Genomic DNA, 17762 nt, shown 5'->3' on the forward strand with positions numbered 1-17762 from the left:
GAGAAGGGAGGAGGGGGGGGGGGGGGGGGGGGGGGGGTATCTGGGTAAAAGGATATGATTAAAGAGATAATATTTTAGATCATCAGGCTATTTGTCTCATCTCTTTATTCTTTATAGCAACGTGTTGTTTGTACAACCTTTAAAGATCCACCTTTCTTTATTTTTACACTCCTTGAATAATGAAGGAGGAAATATTTAGAACGTTTTTTTTTCTTTTTTCCGACATTTACAAACGAGCAGTTTAATTTAAAACAGCTATACATATTACTGTCGGAGGCATTTGGTCTGTGATAATCCGCAAGCGCAGTAGCAAATATAATTTTCCTCATTTCATGTGGCAACCAATGATTACTGCTAATTGTCCTTGAGGCCATCTGCATAGGATGGCTCGTCCTCCATCGGTGTTGGAACGGCACCGGTCATGGATTTACAAGTCCAATAATAATACTTGACTCTTCCAACCTCAATAGTCAGCGCAAAACAGTTCACATTCATAACTGTAGCAACAAATTTTTTTTCTTTCTCAAATTAAACAGTAACCTGAAAAGCTTTTCGGTTTTAAAACGCCACCGAGCTGCTTTCCAATGCTTTGGCCGCCCTTCCCTTCCTCTCACAGGTGTAACCATACAGTAGAACTTGTTTCCAAGCAAAGCTCTCTGACAGCCATGCGAAACGTCTGGCGGTTTCATGGAGGGAAAAGAAAGGACTCGCTCGGGCATATTTAGCCGTGTGACGATGGGGCAAACATGCAGACTTGGATTAGAACCAGGCCTGTGTGGCCTCTGTGACCACAAATGATAAATGCGGGGACGCGGCGGTGGTGTTGCTTATGGGAGGATGCCGCGCGGCCCCACTCAAGGGTGTTGCCTGTTTGTATTGATGCACCACCACCACCACCACCACTTACTGCCTCGTCCTTTAAAAACAACTTCCGCGTCCCGCTCGGCCCAGCCATTTTGTCCCGTTACCGGAGCAGATCCCCAATGTTCACCACAGCTTCAGCTTTGAATTTAAATTGCAGGTTGTTTGTGGCACGGAATATGGCGAGCCAGTTTTTCCACTGGTAGAGGCGGTATTTCACCGCAATACAGGGACACTACAGCTGAAAACTGAAAAGCACTTATGCATTATTGATGTTTTAATTTGTGCAAATGCCCAAGTCTTTGTTAAGTGATTATAGTGCTAGGGAGATAACAGGGGAGGTACTTCTCCATGAAACAAGAGCTTTCTTGCTGGCCGCACTGGGAAGACATTGGGCTAAATCTAACGAGTCGACGCTTCCACACGGCTCCGTGCGAGCGCAATGGGGGGGAGAGAGGCGGAGGTGCGGGGGGGGTGGAGAGGTAAGCAGAGTTGGCTCAAAAAATATCAACGTGCCCAAGATAAGAAGAAATTCAGCCGTTGATCTTTTGTCCTTATTTCAGCTACACCTCTCCCCTTTATGACGTTGGGTTTATAGGTCTTTTACATCTCTTATCAAAAATTATTTCATGTAAATACAATGCAACTGACCTGAAAAAGCCCTGTGTCTACACACTAGAAACTGACCTTGGGAGAAGAATGCCACGTTATTATGCTTGCAAAAACAAGCCAATAAAATAATACACCGTTGAAAGGAAGGAGTTCGGGTAAATATGAAAGCGAAGAGAAGAGAAGCACTTTTCTTTCCCTGCAATGATTAACTCAGAACAAAGGTTATCAAGGATGAAATTCTTTTAAACTCTGTAATTTATGTAATAGCCCGCTATAACTACCTTTCCAGATAAACGGTGATGTATGAAAAGGTTTTAACTTTCCTCTCCTCAAAAAGCAAACATACCTGTATATGCACACTGTGAGGTGAGCTAAAACAATTCTCTTTCATATCTCACCTCATCCAATCTACAACTACATTTTACCAAAGGATTGAAACCTGCGTTTCCTCTATTGTGCCATTCGGTGTCCGAGCTCGGCCTCGTCTCCGCTGCTCCCACACCTGCAGCTGTTCACACAGCCTGTCGTCCTCCAGCACCTAATGCACGTATAACCTGTAAATTATGCTGTGTTCATTTAGCTCAAACTGCATTAATATGGGCTCTATCATTGTCAACCCACGAGATAAGTGTCTTAGTTTTGGCTTTGGTTTCGGTATTAGTCATTCTCTTTTGTTCCGTGGCTTTATTCTTTGGGAAAATCTGCTCGAGTATGGAACTAGGCTTTGCCTTCTGCTTTGAGGTCCCTGGTGGAGGTAAAACACGAGAGCATGCGTGTGCACATGCACACACACACACACACACACACCCACGCACGCACACAGACAGTCGGCTCGGAGGCTTCCCCAAGCATTTACTGCTTTATTAAGCTGTCTCATGAACCCACCAGCAGAACATGAGAATACAGGGGGAAAAAAGAAAAGCCCATATTACTTAGATGATTTGATGTCATTTGTGGACTACAAAACACCGGGCTTTATTGTGTGCGCAGGGAGAGAAAGCGGCAGCTGAGGAAAAAAAGAAAAGAAAAAGGAGTAGGCTTAGAAATTGTGAATTTCAATTAGCGTCCGTAATCTGAACCTGCCGGCTTTGATAGAGGCTTTTTAAAATTTATTTATTTATTTTTACTAAGAATACAGCAGCACTTGTAAAACATTAATTAAGCAGACTTATTATTTTTTTTTTAAAGGATGCAGCAAAGTGTGCTCTATGCAGTCCTTTTCACTGAACAAAAGACGGTTACCTCACATAGAGGAATCACCCAAACCATTTGGAGAAAAAAAAAAGGGCAATTCAAATTGGAGAAAAACACAAAAGACAAACAAGACAAGCCATTGAGAGTAATGTTCCAAAGGAGATGATATCATACGAGAACAGAGCCGTTTTCTGAAGAATAGAAATGTATCCCTGCCTCAGTGAAACCTAAGCCTGGCGCAGGAAAACGAGCCTCTATTTTAATGACTTTCTACCTGACAGATGACTTTAGACCGCCTTTTGGATCACATTGCTCAGACTTTGTCTCTTACATCATCAAACCATTGATTATTAATAGTTTGTATGAATTGTTAATTGATTGGTAATATGAGTTATGATGGCATTATTTGCCTTAACATAAACAGATCATTGTTTTGTCTGTTTTATAAAAGTCTAAGCCTGGTACCCTCCTCCATGGTGTCAGTTTGCGGTAAAGCCGCGGTAAGTCTGTGTGTGTTGAATGGGGGGCTGAGCCACGTTAAAATGTTTTTTGAGGCTACATGAAGCATGCTCTAAATAATACTGACAGGCATTAAAGGGGATTTCAGTATATTTACCCACATTGGTTTTATTTTCCATGAATGCTTCAAGAAAAAACCCACACACAAAGCAATTTCAGGAGCACGTAATGACAAAGGTATGAAAAAGCATGTTAAAGTCGATATTTTGACACTTTTATGGGTTCCATTTCTTAGACAATATAAAAGGAAAAGATTCTCTCTCCCACATTTGCACTCTGTGTTGTATATACATTTTCCACAGACTATTGTAAATCCTCTTTCCATGGGTGATGAGTACACATACAGATGATACATTAAAACTGCCATAACTCGCACACCCAGCAAAGCTAAAAATCAATTGGAATGGATAGTTAAGCTGGCCCCTAAAAATCAATGAGCAATTCATGTCCTTGATCACAGGGTGTCATTCCTCTCAATGTTAGAGGCTGATGAGGGCTGAGCACACACGCATGTACTCACTCTCAGCACAAATATAGAGGAAAATGCACACAAGTTAAAAGTAAATTAAACCCACTGGAGAAGGACACATGTTTGAATTCACTTGTATTTCAATTCTATTCAGTGCTGTATGTTTACTGTATGTTTCAGTTTTTACAGCTGAATACATGTTCAAAGCTTCAAAATGTGCTTTATGTTAAATGTGGTTGAGGAATTTCATCAGGGCCAACTGGTGAATGCAACATTGCGTTCAAACTTAAATAGCATGCAGTCAAATTTCAAAGCTGGTGCTGTTGTTTTTAGACTGTGTAAAATGTTGCAATTCAACGACATTGTACACCAAGCCTGGATTATAGAGATGACCTTATAGCCATTACATAGTCATAGACACACACACACACACACACACACACACACACACACACACACTGTGGGCTTTCACGTAGCAGAAAGACAGTAAGGTCAGCAAAATGAATGGGATGAAAATTCTGTGTTTCAAAATAGCAATTTTGCCCTTATTAATGCCATTAGTGTAACAGTCATAATGGATCAAATCAACGGATGACCGAAGCAACTCCTCTGTCTCCGCGCTGTGACGGGATCATGTCGGGAACAATTTGGGCGTTTTGCGTTGATGAGTGAAGTTTCGAGTGTTGTCGCATCTCGCTAACTGCCCCTAAATAATCCCGAAAGTTCCCCTCTTTGTCTATTCCTCTCCGATCCCCCTCCGTCCTCAGCTCTTTAAACATTTTAATAACGATTCTTACTTTTGTTGGACATTCAGTTGCCATTGCCACCCTTCACTTGTCACTTCACTATCATAAGAAGTGACCCTTTCAAACTACTGTATTTTTAACACAGATTTAGATAATGACAGTCATTTTGGCTCTTGGGCTCTTCGCTGCTTCGAGGCAGCTCGTGTCACTCACACTTTGTATCTCCTCGTTGCCAATTATAGCGACACTGACCAATCCCAAACAATGCTAGTACAGAAAGATGCGTCACCATATCTTCACTTTCGAATCTTTTATTCCTGTTCCCCGAACCTTCTCCACATGTTCTCCTACGTTGTCTGCGGACTCTGTGCTTTATGAGTTATGAGTTAGCAGCAGTTGCTTTGCCCTTAACAGCTGGTCATCTTTTACGGTCTATTACTCTGGTAACATTCGAAAGGGTCATTCAGCCCACTTACTAAATACTTCAGAATGGGGTAGAGGGCCTTCGAAACAGTTGTCGCCTGTCAGGAGGACTTGGAGGACTCGCTCGTCCCCCTCGCGGAGGTGAGGATTTTCCAGCAGCTGTCACTTGGCCTCTTTACCTCATGTTTTTTCTTCCTTCATTTGCAATAAACGCGAAATGAATGTTTGTGGCAACTGGAGGGGGGAGGGCAGACTACAGTGCTGCGCCCCGTCGCTCACAATCTCACCCATGTGTGTCCCCCTCTAAAAGGGTTACATGTCTCATCAGCCGCCCATCATGAGATGCACGCACGAGACCAGCCTAAACGCGCACCCTTCTTCCTTGTGATTCTACTCAACCTTAAAAGGCTCCGGTGGGTTTATTTTTATTTTTTGTTGTTACGGTCCCGGGTCACAAAAACTCTTTCCATTTGGCCGTCCGTAGTCGCAGAGCGGTGTTTCCGTTGCCTCTGTCCCGGCTCTCCTCGACCGCACCACCCTTCTGTCTCCCGTTCCCTCTTACTTTCCCTGTCTCCCTCAACACCCCCTCCCCCCACCTCCTCCTCCTCCTCGCCCCCCCCTCAATCCATCTGCATCATGTCGATCTGTCAGACTGCCAGTGTCTGTTCCAATTAGATTCCACTTAATACACGTAACCTCGATTAACACGCAATCAAGCCCAGATAAATCACGTCCTTTAAGTCCCCCCCCCACAGCCCACTCTCTGCCTCTCCCGTGTTGCTTTGCATCACTCAGTTTTTTCCCAACAAGCTTTCTTCTCCACAGTCGTCGGGCACAATGCGTGAAATTCCACTTTGACTGCGCGAGCAGGTTAACTCAGCGAACGTCCTCGGCGGCGACATTTTGCTGCCTTTCACCTCTAACCGAACGCTCTCTCTCTCTCTCTCTCTCTCTCTCCGGTTCGGTCTCACTCCTGTCCCCTTCCCCCTCACTCTCACGTTGCCAGCGGACCTCCTTTCGCTTAAGATGAAGGTTTGTTAATTACATCTTTGGTTAAAAAGCTGCAAAAGACACCGTGTACTTCCTCTGCATCGCAGGATGCTTTTGTAGGCAATTGTCTCGATGACCTTTTTAGCGAGCGGACAATTGGTTTGACTAGATTACAAATTAAGACACAGCACCAGGCACTTAGACAGTAAGTCTGTTAGAGAGCAGTTCCGTTACTACCGGCCGTTGAAAGCCGCAGGTCCGTACTTTTTAAGCATCATATAAATGGCCACAAAGTCAGACATGCACATTGTTCACTATCTGAAGCACGTTTGCTTAAATGCTGTCTGATAGGCCGTAGTTCCTCTTTGCCAGTGGCGGAAAGGGAAAAACACACAAAGCCACTACAGAGCTTAGGATTCAGGGCCGATTATAATTCTTCAAACAAAGTTAATAATTCACACTGTTTATGCTAATAGGAGGAAAGAGGACTGTTGAATTACCAAACAGCGAAAACCTCTAAAAATACAAACCGAAGGAAAACAACCTGGGGCGCCGAAAAAGCACACGCAGCACTCTTGGGGTCTTCTTTTATTAATCGCGGCTAAAAGTGCTAACATTGACATGTTGAACAGATTAGCCTCTTTAATAACGGGGCGGGTCAACATGGCTGCCCTGGTGATCCATGAGGACGGCCTGTCGGGAGGCGGATAGCCGGTGTGTTTCATATCCTGACCCCTCCTGCCTCCGTTGGGCTCGACCCTGCACTAAAGATGCACTAAATGTGTGCGTCCTCAAGATTGATCATACGTCATCATTATTCTTCTATCACTCATTTGGTAGTTTTTTTTTCTTTCACTTCTCCCTCACATTCGTGAAGGTCTGGCAGTATTATCGCTGTGTCCGACGGTCACGTTTTTTTTTTTTTTTTTCGTAGTCGCGCCGTGTTGTAAAGTGGAAGCTGCGGCAGTCGGAGATCTGGCTTCACACAGCGACAGCTTGTTTGGTACACGCTCAGCCTGCTGCTGTACAGCATTAATGGTTTTAAATATCTCAATGCTAGTTGGAGCTGACAAGGCTGGCCGGTGTGTAAATAGGGCTTGGATTTAAAATATATTAAGCTATGAGAAAAGCTCACGTTGATCCATTTCTTATCTCCTCTGCTGCCTCGTCAGTCCTTTCAGATTGCGTGGACAAGTTCGGGGACAAGCAGTCCTCATTTACAGTTTTTAGCAAATAAAAGTAGCTTATTGTCAGGACTAAATATTGAACATCGGTATGTCTAACCACATTAGATAATATACTTGCTTGAAACTGTTCATCTCTGCAAAACCAATTAAAAAGTTGTGCGTGTTTTATTTAATTAGTATTGGGCGCAAACAAAATGAGTATTGAATAGACACCCGATAGCCCTCTGCCCTGTCTTTTTCCATTTATAAACTCTGTCCAGCCACAACAACGCTGCACTGTCTCTTTAAACGGACTGACAGTTTTCACTATAAGTTGAGTTTTTTTTCCTCTCTTCCAAGAGAAAAAAAAGAAAAAAAGGGAATAACGCTGATGAGTTTCAACAGCTTTAGCCAGGCGATGGGCAAATATAATAAGTGTTTTCGTAGACGTCACCAATGATTATCTCATCTGGGCATTTTGGGTGAATGTGGTGGATTTAGAGGCTCGTCTCCCATTGTGCTGACATCACCCTTTAACAAACGAAATTAAATCATGGCTAAAAGTGTTTGAAACTCTCCCAGACTCTTTCTCAAATGACTAAACAATGAGAGTCTGGGAAAAATGTAAAGAACGCTGTGTGCGTGCGTATGGGTGTGCGTGAGTATGGGCTTAAGGTTATCTTGTTGCGGGGGATGGGGGTGAGAGGGGGGGGGTGGACTGTGGAAATGGGGGCAAATTTACCCTCACACTGCATAATGGGAAAAGGGAAGCCAATATTAACACATTCTTTATTAAAAAAAAAGTATTGTGACACAGTAGTTTGTATATTTTAGAAATGAGTTTTTAAGTGTATTTAAACTTATGGAAAAATGTCCCCAACCTAAGAATGGAAAAGTCTCCCATAAGGAAACTCTCAGAAGGTATATAAAAAACCACCCAAGTCAGTCTTGATATAGCTCTACTTTTATAGATAGAATGTCAGATTAAAGGGCAAGAGTGTCTAGTTTCCACAGCCAGGCCACGCTTAATGGAAAATGTGTTTTGATACTGATACCACTATGACAAAGCGAAAACGATACCTGTGTATTTTATAAACACATTTAGGTGATCCTGGGAATGACCCCAGAATGAGGTAATAGTGATTATAAAGTCACCTTGCAAATAAATGGGTGTATTTATTTCATAGCACAGTATTTGGTGCACGTTAGCCATAAGATGTGTTCTACCAGCACCATCCAGGACTTGGTCAGCTTTTACCACTGGCGTGCTGCACTCGGCCACCCGTGACCTTGTGAAATGAACAAAGGAGTAAGAGAGGGAGAAAGTGAGTAAGAGGAGTCACTGAAGGAGTGCTGGCAAAGTGTGGAGGTGTATGGAGGTGGTGGGCGGAGGAAGGGGGAGGGAGGGGGGAGTTGCTGCTAAAGGCCTCAACTCAGCCAACGTGGCCTGATGTGACAGGATTAGCTAAGCCCCGGTGAGCATGGCTGGTACTGTGAGCCTCTATGTGTGTGCGTGTGTGTGCGTGTGTGTGTGTGCGCAGCAGACTGGGGACCCAGAACTGCTGCTCGCCACCAGCCGAGCCAAGACAAGACATGGGAGAGATCAACAGTGTGTCAGTCCATTGCTGCCATCCAGCCTTAGCCCTCGTGCCCCCTCCTCCCCCCCCTCCACTACTGGGAGGGAGCCAGTGCATAGAAGATACAGCCATGGGAGTCCGCATACAGTCGGGGGGAGACACAGTGGGGGACTAGTGGGCGGGCAGCTGGAGCTAAAGTGAACGCGAGTTGGAAAATGATCCTATTAAATTGAATTAAAGAGGCAGTCTTCATTTACCCCAAGAATGATGGATTTGGATAATTAACAGTGTTAATGGAGGCTGGTTAAAGAGGGCAAGGGAAACCGGTCATTGCAGACGCACAGTAAAGGGGGGGGGGCGGGTCAGACGTGGGTTGCATTCGGCCCGGCGGCCCAAAGGGATGCCCTTTTTTTTCCCCCCATTTGCAAATGATCTCAAAAGTGTTACCAGACACCATTTGGAAACGCTACAAATCCCTCCATATCTCTTTCAAGGTGTTCCATTTTTTTCCGCTCATCTCGCACAAGTGTAAGATGATCGGAACAAAGCAGATCAAAGTCTGTTGTGTCGCGTGGCTTCGCGCTGGGCCTGCTCTGCAGGAATGCGTGTGAATGGGGAAATAAAGGCGATGGCAGGGTGTCACTGGTGGGCACGCAGCGCAACGTCCATATATTTAGTGGTGCAGCGCGTCGCAGCAGTGAGTGCATTATACCAGTTTAATGCCTTCATCTCGGGACCTAATTACGATACTAGTTGCGTGTGCACGCACATGCGGCGGTGTGCTTGTGTGCCTGGCTTTTCACTTTGGTCAGTGCACAAACCCTATCTGCATGTCCCTAATTCTTGATGATGTGCACGCCTTAGGCGGCGTGTGTGATGGAGAGGATGTCTGTGTGCCAAGTTGAAGTGATCAGACGGGCCTGTCCTCCGGAAAATACCCAGGGTTCTCTCGCAGCCGCCGACCGGCAGTAGTGCGTCGCTGGGTTCCCGAAGGCTAGTCGGGGACACTCTGCCACAAAGGAGCCGGATTTAGACGGCTCCATGTGTCTCCCGTTAATGTGCGACTCCTCTGTCGCGTTAGAAATAAAAGCTTATTTTGAGAAATGACCAGTTGGCTTCAGTTACATGATCTCGGCCACTGCCTCGCTCATCCTGTTTATCCCTTATATGCAGCGTTTGTTATGCGCCGCGCTGTTTAAGGGCGTGCGGTTTTCTCCCCGCACCGAGTTGTGGATCTTATCAATTTTGACAGTTGTAGACGCACAACTCTCCGTTGCTTTTGGATCATGTGCACCACAGCTCACCTGAACCCCGATTAGGCAGAGTAAGTCTTAAGTAAAGGGATCAAATAATTTTATGCTACTTTTCTCCTTTCAAAAAAATTAACACCACAGCTTCACGCGTTTGTGTGTGTGTGTGTGTGTGTGTGCGAGGGATAGAGTGTGTGAAAAAAAACAATCTCATCAAGCAGGAGGCCGTTTGCTTAGCAAGAGCTGACAGTCTTTGTGTATGTAAATGAAGAATTTAGACTAATGGAGTTGAACCATTTCTAATTTTGTGATGGCAAGAGGATTTTGATTGAAAGTAATTAAGCAAGCTAGCTGTAAAATTAATTAAAGCAAAAGGAGGGGGGGGGGCTTTTATTGGATTGGATAGCGATATAGCTGCTGTCAGGCAGGGGGACAAATGGGGGTGACCTGGATTCTCTGCCCTCCCTCCTCCCACTCGGGACTTTTATGTCACTTTAATCTCCTTAGAGCGGCTGGTGTGCATTTGTTCGAAATAATCAAGGAAATATGGTCAGAAATTGTCAGCTTTCAGATCTAATTTACCTGACAGCCTCGCAAGTGTGCGTGTGCACGCGCAAGTACGCATGTGACAGTGGCAGGTCCTTTTCTTCCCTTTGCCCTCTCCTCAGCTTCGTGGAAAATGCTTTTGACAGTCTTGAAGCATCTTGCTTGTCGGAGGGCGGGGGAGATGAGGAACCTGGGTGGCTTTAAGACGGACATTTCAATGAGGCGTGTTTGGCCCGGCTTAGCACCTCTGACACTGTTGTGTGCGTGCACACACACCAACACGCTTAATTGTCTCTGTAACGTTTTCAGACTCTTGTTTGGCCACTGCAGCAGCGCCTCACGGGCCTCTGTTGTCTGCAGGTAGCCTAAATGAGCAGAAGCAGATTACAGCCATGACAAAGCCTGTTACAGCTACTTAACCACTGACAAAAAAAACATTGGTCAATCCTGGACGAGTCGACATGGTAACTTATCGTCCATTGTCGTTTAGAAAAATACAAATAAGTTCTGAATCATATTTAAAGTAATTTTCCCTCGCTGTTCCAAACTTTTACCTTAAGCTTTAATTAAAATTCTAGCACGGTGAAAAGAAAATCAACCACCTGCGCAATTTGTGCTTAGCTATTAAGCAGTCATGAAATGACCTCTATACGGCTCCGAGCTGTGCGGGGTCCATATTAAAGATCCATGGGGTTTCCCAGGGGTTCCACACTGGGTGAGATACCACTTCCTCTTAAAGCTTCTCAGGGCTTTCTGGGGTTTGTGACACAGGGTCTCAGTGTGGCCTTCAGTACCCCCCGAAGAGACAGTTAATTAAGGCCTGAGCCCAGACAGCGCTGCCCCGAGACTCTCACCCGCCACACCATCGCCGGCCCCCCGTCCCCACCACACCCCTCCCCGGCTCCGCAGCCGCCGGGGCCTGTGGGAAAGCAGAGCGCCGGAGATTTGCCACCAGCGGGGCCCCTAACGGGATTAGGGGGGTCCTCTGAAAATAGGACCTCAGCTCCAAAAGCCTCACGCCCGCCTTCATCTGCCCACAGGATCCCCCCCACTTTACCCCCCCGGCCCGTCCGACTCCCCCTCCCTGTAAGGCGGCTCCACCCGAGCGCCGTTTTATCAATTAATGTAATAAAAGGTGGAACAAAGAGCTTTCTTTTCCCCCGATCTGTAATTAGAGGGGGAGATCTCCTGAGGACTGCTCTTCCATGGGCCCGAAAAACATGATTCGCCCCCCCTGCAGACACCCCCCCCCCCCTCCCTTCTCCGCCGCCGCCACTCAAGCAGAACAACGGCACCTCGATGTATAAGGGTGATAATGTAAATGTAGTGTACTTTGCCGGGCCTACCGGCACAACCTATTTTCCAGTCGCTTTATCTAAGTGTGAACAAATGAATGTAACATTTGAAAGAGTGATACATTATTAACTCTAATTGATTCCTTTATAACACTATACGTTTACCGTCACCTTCGCTTCATGCGCTCTGGATCCGCGTCGTCGCTGTCCCTATTCTAACACGTTACGTGTCACCACACACTGTTAACAAATGTGATAAAACCACCTGAATCGAAAATATCAGGTCTGCCGTCTGCCTACATGTGTGTTTTTGTCTGTTAAGGTGAGATGTAGTCGAATACTGTCTTTCTCCTGCACTGTGTCTACATTTGTGTGAAAGTTAAAGGGAGAAAGAGACACAGCTTTCACAGCCACTGGAGCTTTTGATAGAAATTAGTTTTACAACATATGCAAATGTTTCCCCGTTGAAAAAAAAAAAGGGGGTCTCTTTAAGTGACAGGTTGATATGTGATTAAACGACAATTAGAGTGATGAAAGTAAGTGTTGGCAGCAGGTCAAGCACTGGGCGGCACAGCTAAAAGGTAGCAGACTACTGAGGAGAAAACATTCCCAGGCGGAGGCCAGGAACCGGACCCAAAACGAATTAGAGGGGTGAAGTGGGGAGGGGGGGGGACGAGGTTGGCAGTGTGTCGCTATAAACCCACAACAAAAACAGGTTCTGTGTTTGGCCTGGCTGACGAAATAGAGACAATTCACGATTAGTGCAGGATGCTGTTTTCGGCCAGCCAGCGCCAGCAGAAATAAAAGCCCCAAATCCTGACTGACTCTATTACGCTGCTCGGTGGAACGCTCGACTGGTGCACTTCACTCCGCCGTTGAACAGTGGTGCCCCGCTTGTTCTGAATTTAACCTTTAGTGCCCCCCGGCCCAGATTAAAACCAGTTGTCGGCACCCCTCTCCTCCGCTGCCCTTTAAGTTAAAAGTACATCGACTCGAGGGTCCGTCTCTCTTGCTGTCTTTGGCCAATAAACACGTACGCACTCTGGCACGCACACACGTGCACACAAACATACAGGCAGAGACATAAAAGGGCTCACGCTTATTCTGGCAACAGATGGCCCGGCCCCTGTAATCCCCTTTGATGCTGCGGTGGGCAGTGGCTCCTGAACATCTCGGAAGCCAAAGCCCCCCCCCCCAACAAAACTTGAGCTACTTTTCCTTTAACTGACCCCAATTGCCGAGGAGCTGTCAGCTGTCAGACCTGGTTAAGAGCGTCTCTACCGGTGTGGGGGGGACTGAAGGGCACAGGTTTCTCTCTCACTCACTGTCCGTCTCTTTCCTCCCTCAGCCTCCCTGTTTGTTTTGTGCCACCGAAGGTTCATTCCACCTCCGCGGGTCGGGGCGTCGGGGGGACAGGTTGACCGCGGCGATTTGACTCGTTGCGTCGACGGCACTTATTTCTTCCCTGCTCCTTTCCAGAAAGGGGACGAGCGAGAACGTCCCTGAGCTCCTATATGGGAGCCACAGATGGCAGAAGGTGGGATAAGAGGCTTAGATTTCATCAGAGCACTCACCTTAATTATTGTCAATTGTAAGAAAAGATCTTTTCACTGCTTGTGTAACTTATATGCAGTGCGCGCACACACACACACACACACACACACAGAAGGAGATCAAGAGCTCTGCGCTGCATCACTTATTTTCTCGATATAGAACTCTTTCAGAGTGATTTACAGTAGATATCTATTTTTTGGTCCTCCTCTCAGGCATTTTACATAAGCTCTTTTCAGCTGAGAGCCGGCAAGTTGATGCTGATGAAATAAATCTGCTATCTTTAAAGAAAGTGGTTCAGTCTGATAAGATCAAATCCCCAAGATAGTAATGAGCTCACTAATGGGGTTTAAAAATAGTTTAACCCTTATTTCACGGTAGTAAAACGTGACTGTAGTTGAATTCTATGACACTATGGCTATAGCTGGTATTTAAAAAAAACTAGGTTTAGGTCCATTCCCAAAGTCTGATTTTCAAGGCACAGAGTCGTGTTCAACACTCTCGATTAATTTGAAGATCACTCACCCAAATATTTGAGCGAACCAGAACCATGTAGCACTTTGTCCTCTTATTAACTTTGCACTGTAAATAAAATCAAACGTGAACTCACGTCTTAACCTTTGTCTTAAATAATTTCTTCTCCTGATGCAGGGAGCTCCGTTCTCGGGCTTCTAATTGGAGGACAGCAGTTAAGTGTCTCCTCGGGTGCGGAGGCGACTGATTGCGGCGGTCTTCTGTTTTTCATTTGGAAAGCGCCAGATTTGAACACAAATGGGGAAACCCACATTAGTGCTGGCTGGCTTTGTGATTTCAGAGAAGCCGTCTGTACGGTTTGATTATGTATTATCATTTGAGAGCTTTAGGGGATAATCATCACTGAGATTTGCTCACATTTCCAGCAGGTCTGCTGAGATGCATGTACGTAGCTAATGGGATTGGGCTTTTTTTCCCCCTACCTCTCTCCTGTGGCGTTATGGAGCTGGCAGCTGAACTTGAACGGATGTGCATGGTGCTGAGTCGTGCACAAGACTATTTTAAGACTGAAATGCGATTGTTTTAATACTTTAATCCACCTGTCCTTGGCATGCAGGATGTCGCAAAAGTCGCTTAATTATTTCAGTGGCCTCTATTCATCCTGGCGAAATACAGCAGAGACATCAGCAGAATAAATTCAACTTTGAATTGATTTTAATAGAATTTGGTGGTCATTCATCTCAACAAAATCTCTCAAAAGAACCCAAACACAGAACTTGAGAAGCTTACTTAAAAGATCTATGGCCTAATTGAAATTTTAAAAATGCATGTATGCAAAGAGGATCTGAAATACCCCAAATTACTTTTTAAGAGCGAGCTTAAAAAAACCCCAGAATTCTCTGAATTGTCCCAGGTTCACACCACGATAGTATGCAAACACAAATATTTTCCTTTAATTAAAAATGTGACCTCGCTGTATCCTCCCCCACGCCTGCTGCCAGTGCCCAACGACGCCCTCCCTCGCATGTATACACACATTCACACACACACTGTTGTGACGCCCTGTTCAAATCCAGTCACAGTCACATACATCCAGCCGAATTTGAGAAAAGTGATTACTTTAATTGTGTCCCGGGCCGCGGATTCCTCTTGACTAGCTGCTAATCTGTCAGAGCCCGTGTTGTCAATTGAGGTCCGGGGACCACCGTCGCCAGCAGTGACGGCTGCCCAGTTCACTGATAGCCCCCCGAGGGACAGTTAACCCTCAAACACCCCCCACCTCCCAAAAAATAAATAAAAAACACACCCTCTTGTGCAGCATCTTCCCACGTCCACCCTTCCCCCAGACTGGTCCACCCGAACCTGTGATGGCACTAAAAGGGTGGGACGTGGTTGAATACTGGTTACAAACTGGTCTTTGTGTGTGTGTGTGTGTGTGTGTGTGTGTGCAGGTCTGGGACTGTGGGGATGTGCGTTTGCGTATACACGTGTGGTCCGGGGGGACAGGGGGGTGGAGGGGTGGAGGGGCGGGGGGTGACAGCTTGATAGTAATGCATGTTGATGGTTTCAAAGATACTTCATTTGAGAAACAGGGGCCTCATTAACCATAGTCTTCATCAGGCCAGCAAGCAGCGGGCACATTAGGGGTCCACAGGAAGTTAGAGTACAGCAGGAGAGTGCATTAGGGAGGCCTGGGGAGACGCACTCCCTCCCTTCTCCTTAGTTTCACTTCCACCTCCACAGCTTTTCTATATCTTAATGCACCTTTCAGAGGAATTTGGATAGAGGTCAATAATTATGCTCTTTAAATTATTCAGTCAAGGTCCTCTGTAATTGTGCTTTTTAGAGCTCGGACATTGACATGGTTTACTGCGCCGTGTTTGGGGCACGGCCTGACCGGATGAATTAGTGTTAAGTTAGAGAAAGAGAGTGTGTTTCACTGCTCTAGCATCACCGGATGTAGCCGTGATCTGCATTTCTTCAAGTTTCAAAATGTGGTGGAATCAGATGGACGCATGAAATCCTTTGCTGAGCTTATTTATGTCGTTTGATGTCTCTTGTTGTCGGCGCCGGGCTCGTTGGTGTCAGAGACCTCGCAGACCACCGCCCACTGTGTGGGAATGTTTAGTTTGGGACGCAACCGTGTTGTTTTTGTTACATCGACGAGAGGAAAGCACAAACTGCTAGGGTAGCAGAAAAAAAAAAAAAAGAAAAATCGACAACTTTTCTTTACAAAGCCAGCCCGGCAACGTTTGACTGCACATGATAACATTGTCGGTCCACACAAGTCCTCTTTCAGCTACAGATTATTAACACATCGCTGCAGGTGGAAGGGAGAGCAATTTGCTGTTGTCACCGGGTCTAATATTTATATTTATCTAGTTGGGAGAGGCATTGACAAACATGTCACACACCTGCACTTTCGCAGTACGTGCTGCCGCGGTGTGGTGTCAGCGACAGAGTCCGTACAGTTGAATTTGGTTTGGGCGGGAGGAAGACTGTAATTACTGCCTGAGGATTCATCTAGTCACTGCATAAAATAGTGTTTATCCAGCCGCCCCGTGTTTCTGTCGTGGCTGAGGGAGGGGAGGCTCGTGTTTTGCACAACCGAGACGGCTATAGGGCAATCAAGAGAGGAATCGTGACTCCGAAACATTCTCCCTTTCTTTCTTTTCTCTCTTCCTTTCTTTGTGTCTCTCTCTCGCTCGCTCTCTTGGGTTGAGAACTGGTGCCTTAGAAAATTAGACCTCCTTTACTCCCCCCTCTGACACACCCACACAGAAAATAAACATAAAAAGGTAATTTGTTAGCGCCCTCATTTCAGAGGCCTGAGCAGGAGAATATTATTGGGGGTGGGGGGGGGAGGGGGAGTAATGCTTTGTCAAATGTTGACATATGTTGCAAACATGGGGCCTTCAGCAGCAGCAGCAGCAGCAGCGTACCGTACGGCGGCTCAGACACATTGTGGGCACACGAGAGAGAGGATGCTTTGAAACAAGATTAGCTTCCTCCCTCCCCTCCCTTCCACCCCCCCCTCCCGCCTATGATGTGCCTGCACTAAGAACACAAATGATCGGGTCTGCCGAAATATTTGTTGGCCTGATTTCTCACAGAATGGGTCTGAGTGTCATGTGGTGTACGTCAGTGAACAGCTGAAGGTGTGTGTGTGTGTGTGTGTGTGTGTGTGTGTGTGTGTGTGCGCGTGCACGTTCGCCCCGCTGCAAGGCCCCGTTGTCTGGCACACGGTGCGGTTTGCTTTCGCGGGGGCCAGAAAGCACACGTCCCTGTCACTGAGGCTACCTCCCCTTGGCTTTGGGTCAGGGTGACACTGGGCAGGGGGGAGGGAGAAAAAAAAAAATCCATCACCCCCCCCGACCACACGCTACCCCCCCAAAAAAATGAATCAAAATTGGAAAACAACATGCAAGGTCCGCCTAATACAGGAACACTTGCAATATGCTGATGTTTTCTTTTGCACACTGTGTTTGGTAAATTGCCTTTGACTGCGTGCATCAGTAATGAAACTTTATGTCCTTGTGGAGAGGGCAGCAAGTCCGTTCCAGTTAGGACCGGGACCATCTCTCCTGTCTGCCTTTAGTAAGACTTTTTTTCTCCTAATACACGTCCTTATGAATAAATGAAGCCCGTGAAGTCATTTTTTCCATATTTGTGTAAATTGCTTTAAAAGCATTTTATCATGTCATAAAGAAAGCGCAATTGATCTGCTGGGCTTAGCCCATTGGACAGCTGTGTGTTTTGTTAATGGCCACTTTGCTCCAAGCAGCTTATTAAAAAATTTATATATAAACGCTAAAATTGCATAAATTATTTAGATACAGTAAGCATTTTTTTGTTTTTGTCGGTCAGGGAGGGGCTGTTATCAGTATGGAAATTCACCATGGTATATTATCTGCTGAAATATAGTAATATATCTGCCCAGACACATGTGTCCTCCTCACTGCACCACCATACATGCAGAGGCACAGGGGAAAAAGTATATATTTTTTGATGACTTCGTTTCAGCAACCACGGAATGTCACCCATATCCTGGTTGATTGTACTTTCGAGTTTTATGATGTTTTTCCATTG

The 17762-nt window shown here is 45.9% G+C and overlaps 1 protein-coding gene across 7 annotated transcripts in view; it reads left to right on the forward strand.

The window, feature by feature from the left end:
- The window catches only part of casz1 (castor zinc finger 1), a 155346-nt gene that overhangs the window by 89214 nt on the left and 48370 nt on the right, over positions 1 to 17762 (forward strand). The window contains exon 2 of one of the 7 annotated variants that reach the window (XM_078083528.1): positions 12997 to 13185. The exons of 5 other annotated variants lie outside the window; for them this stretch is intronic. In XM_078083528.1, the coding sequence (XP_077939654.1) occupies positions 13176 to 13185 (10 nt within the window). In that variant the 5' untranslated portion in view covers positions 12997 to 13175. Of the gene's footprint in view, positions 1 to 12996; positions 13186 to 17762 lie in introns of those variants that run through there. One more of the 7 variants, XM_078083527.1, reaches the window with a different exon arrangement.

Source organism: Gasterosteus aculeatus, chromosome 2 (assembly GCF_964276395.1).
Source record: "Gasterosteus aculeatus chromosome 2, fGasAcu3.hap1.1, whole genome shotgun sequence".
Taxonomy (NCBI): Eukaryota; Metazoa; Chordata; class Actinopteri; order Perciformes; family Gasterosteidae; genus Gasterosteus; species Gasterosteus aculeatus.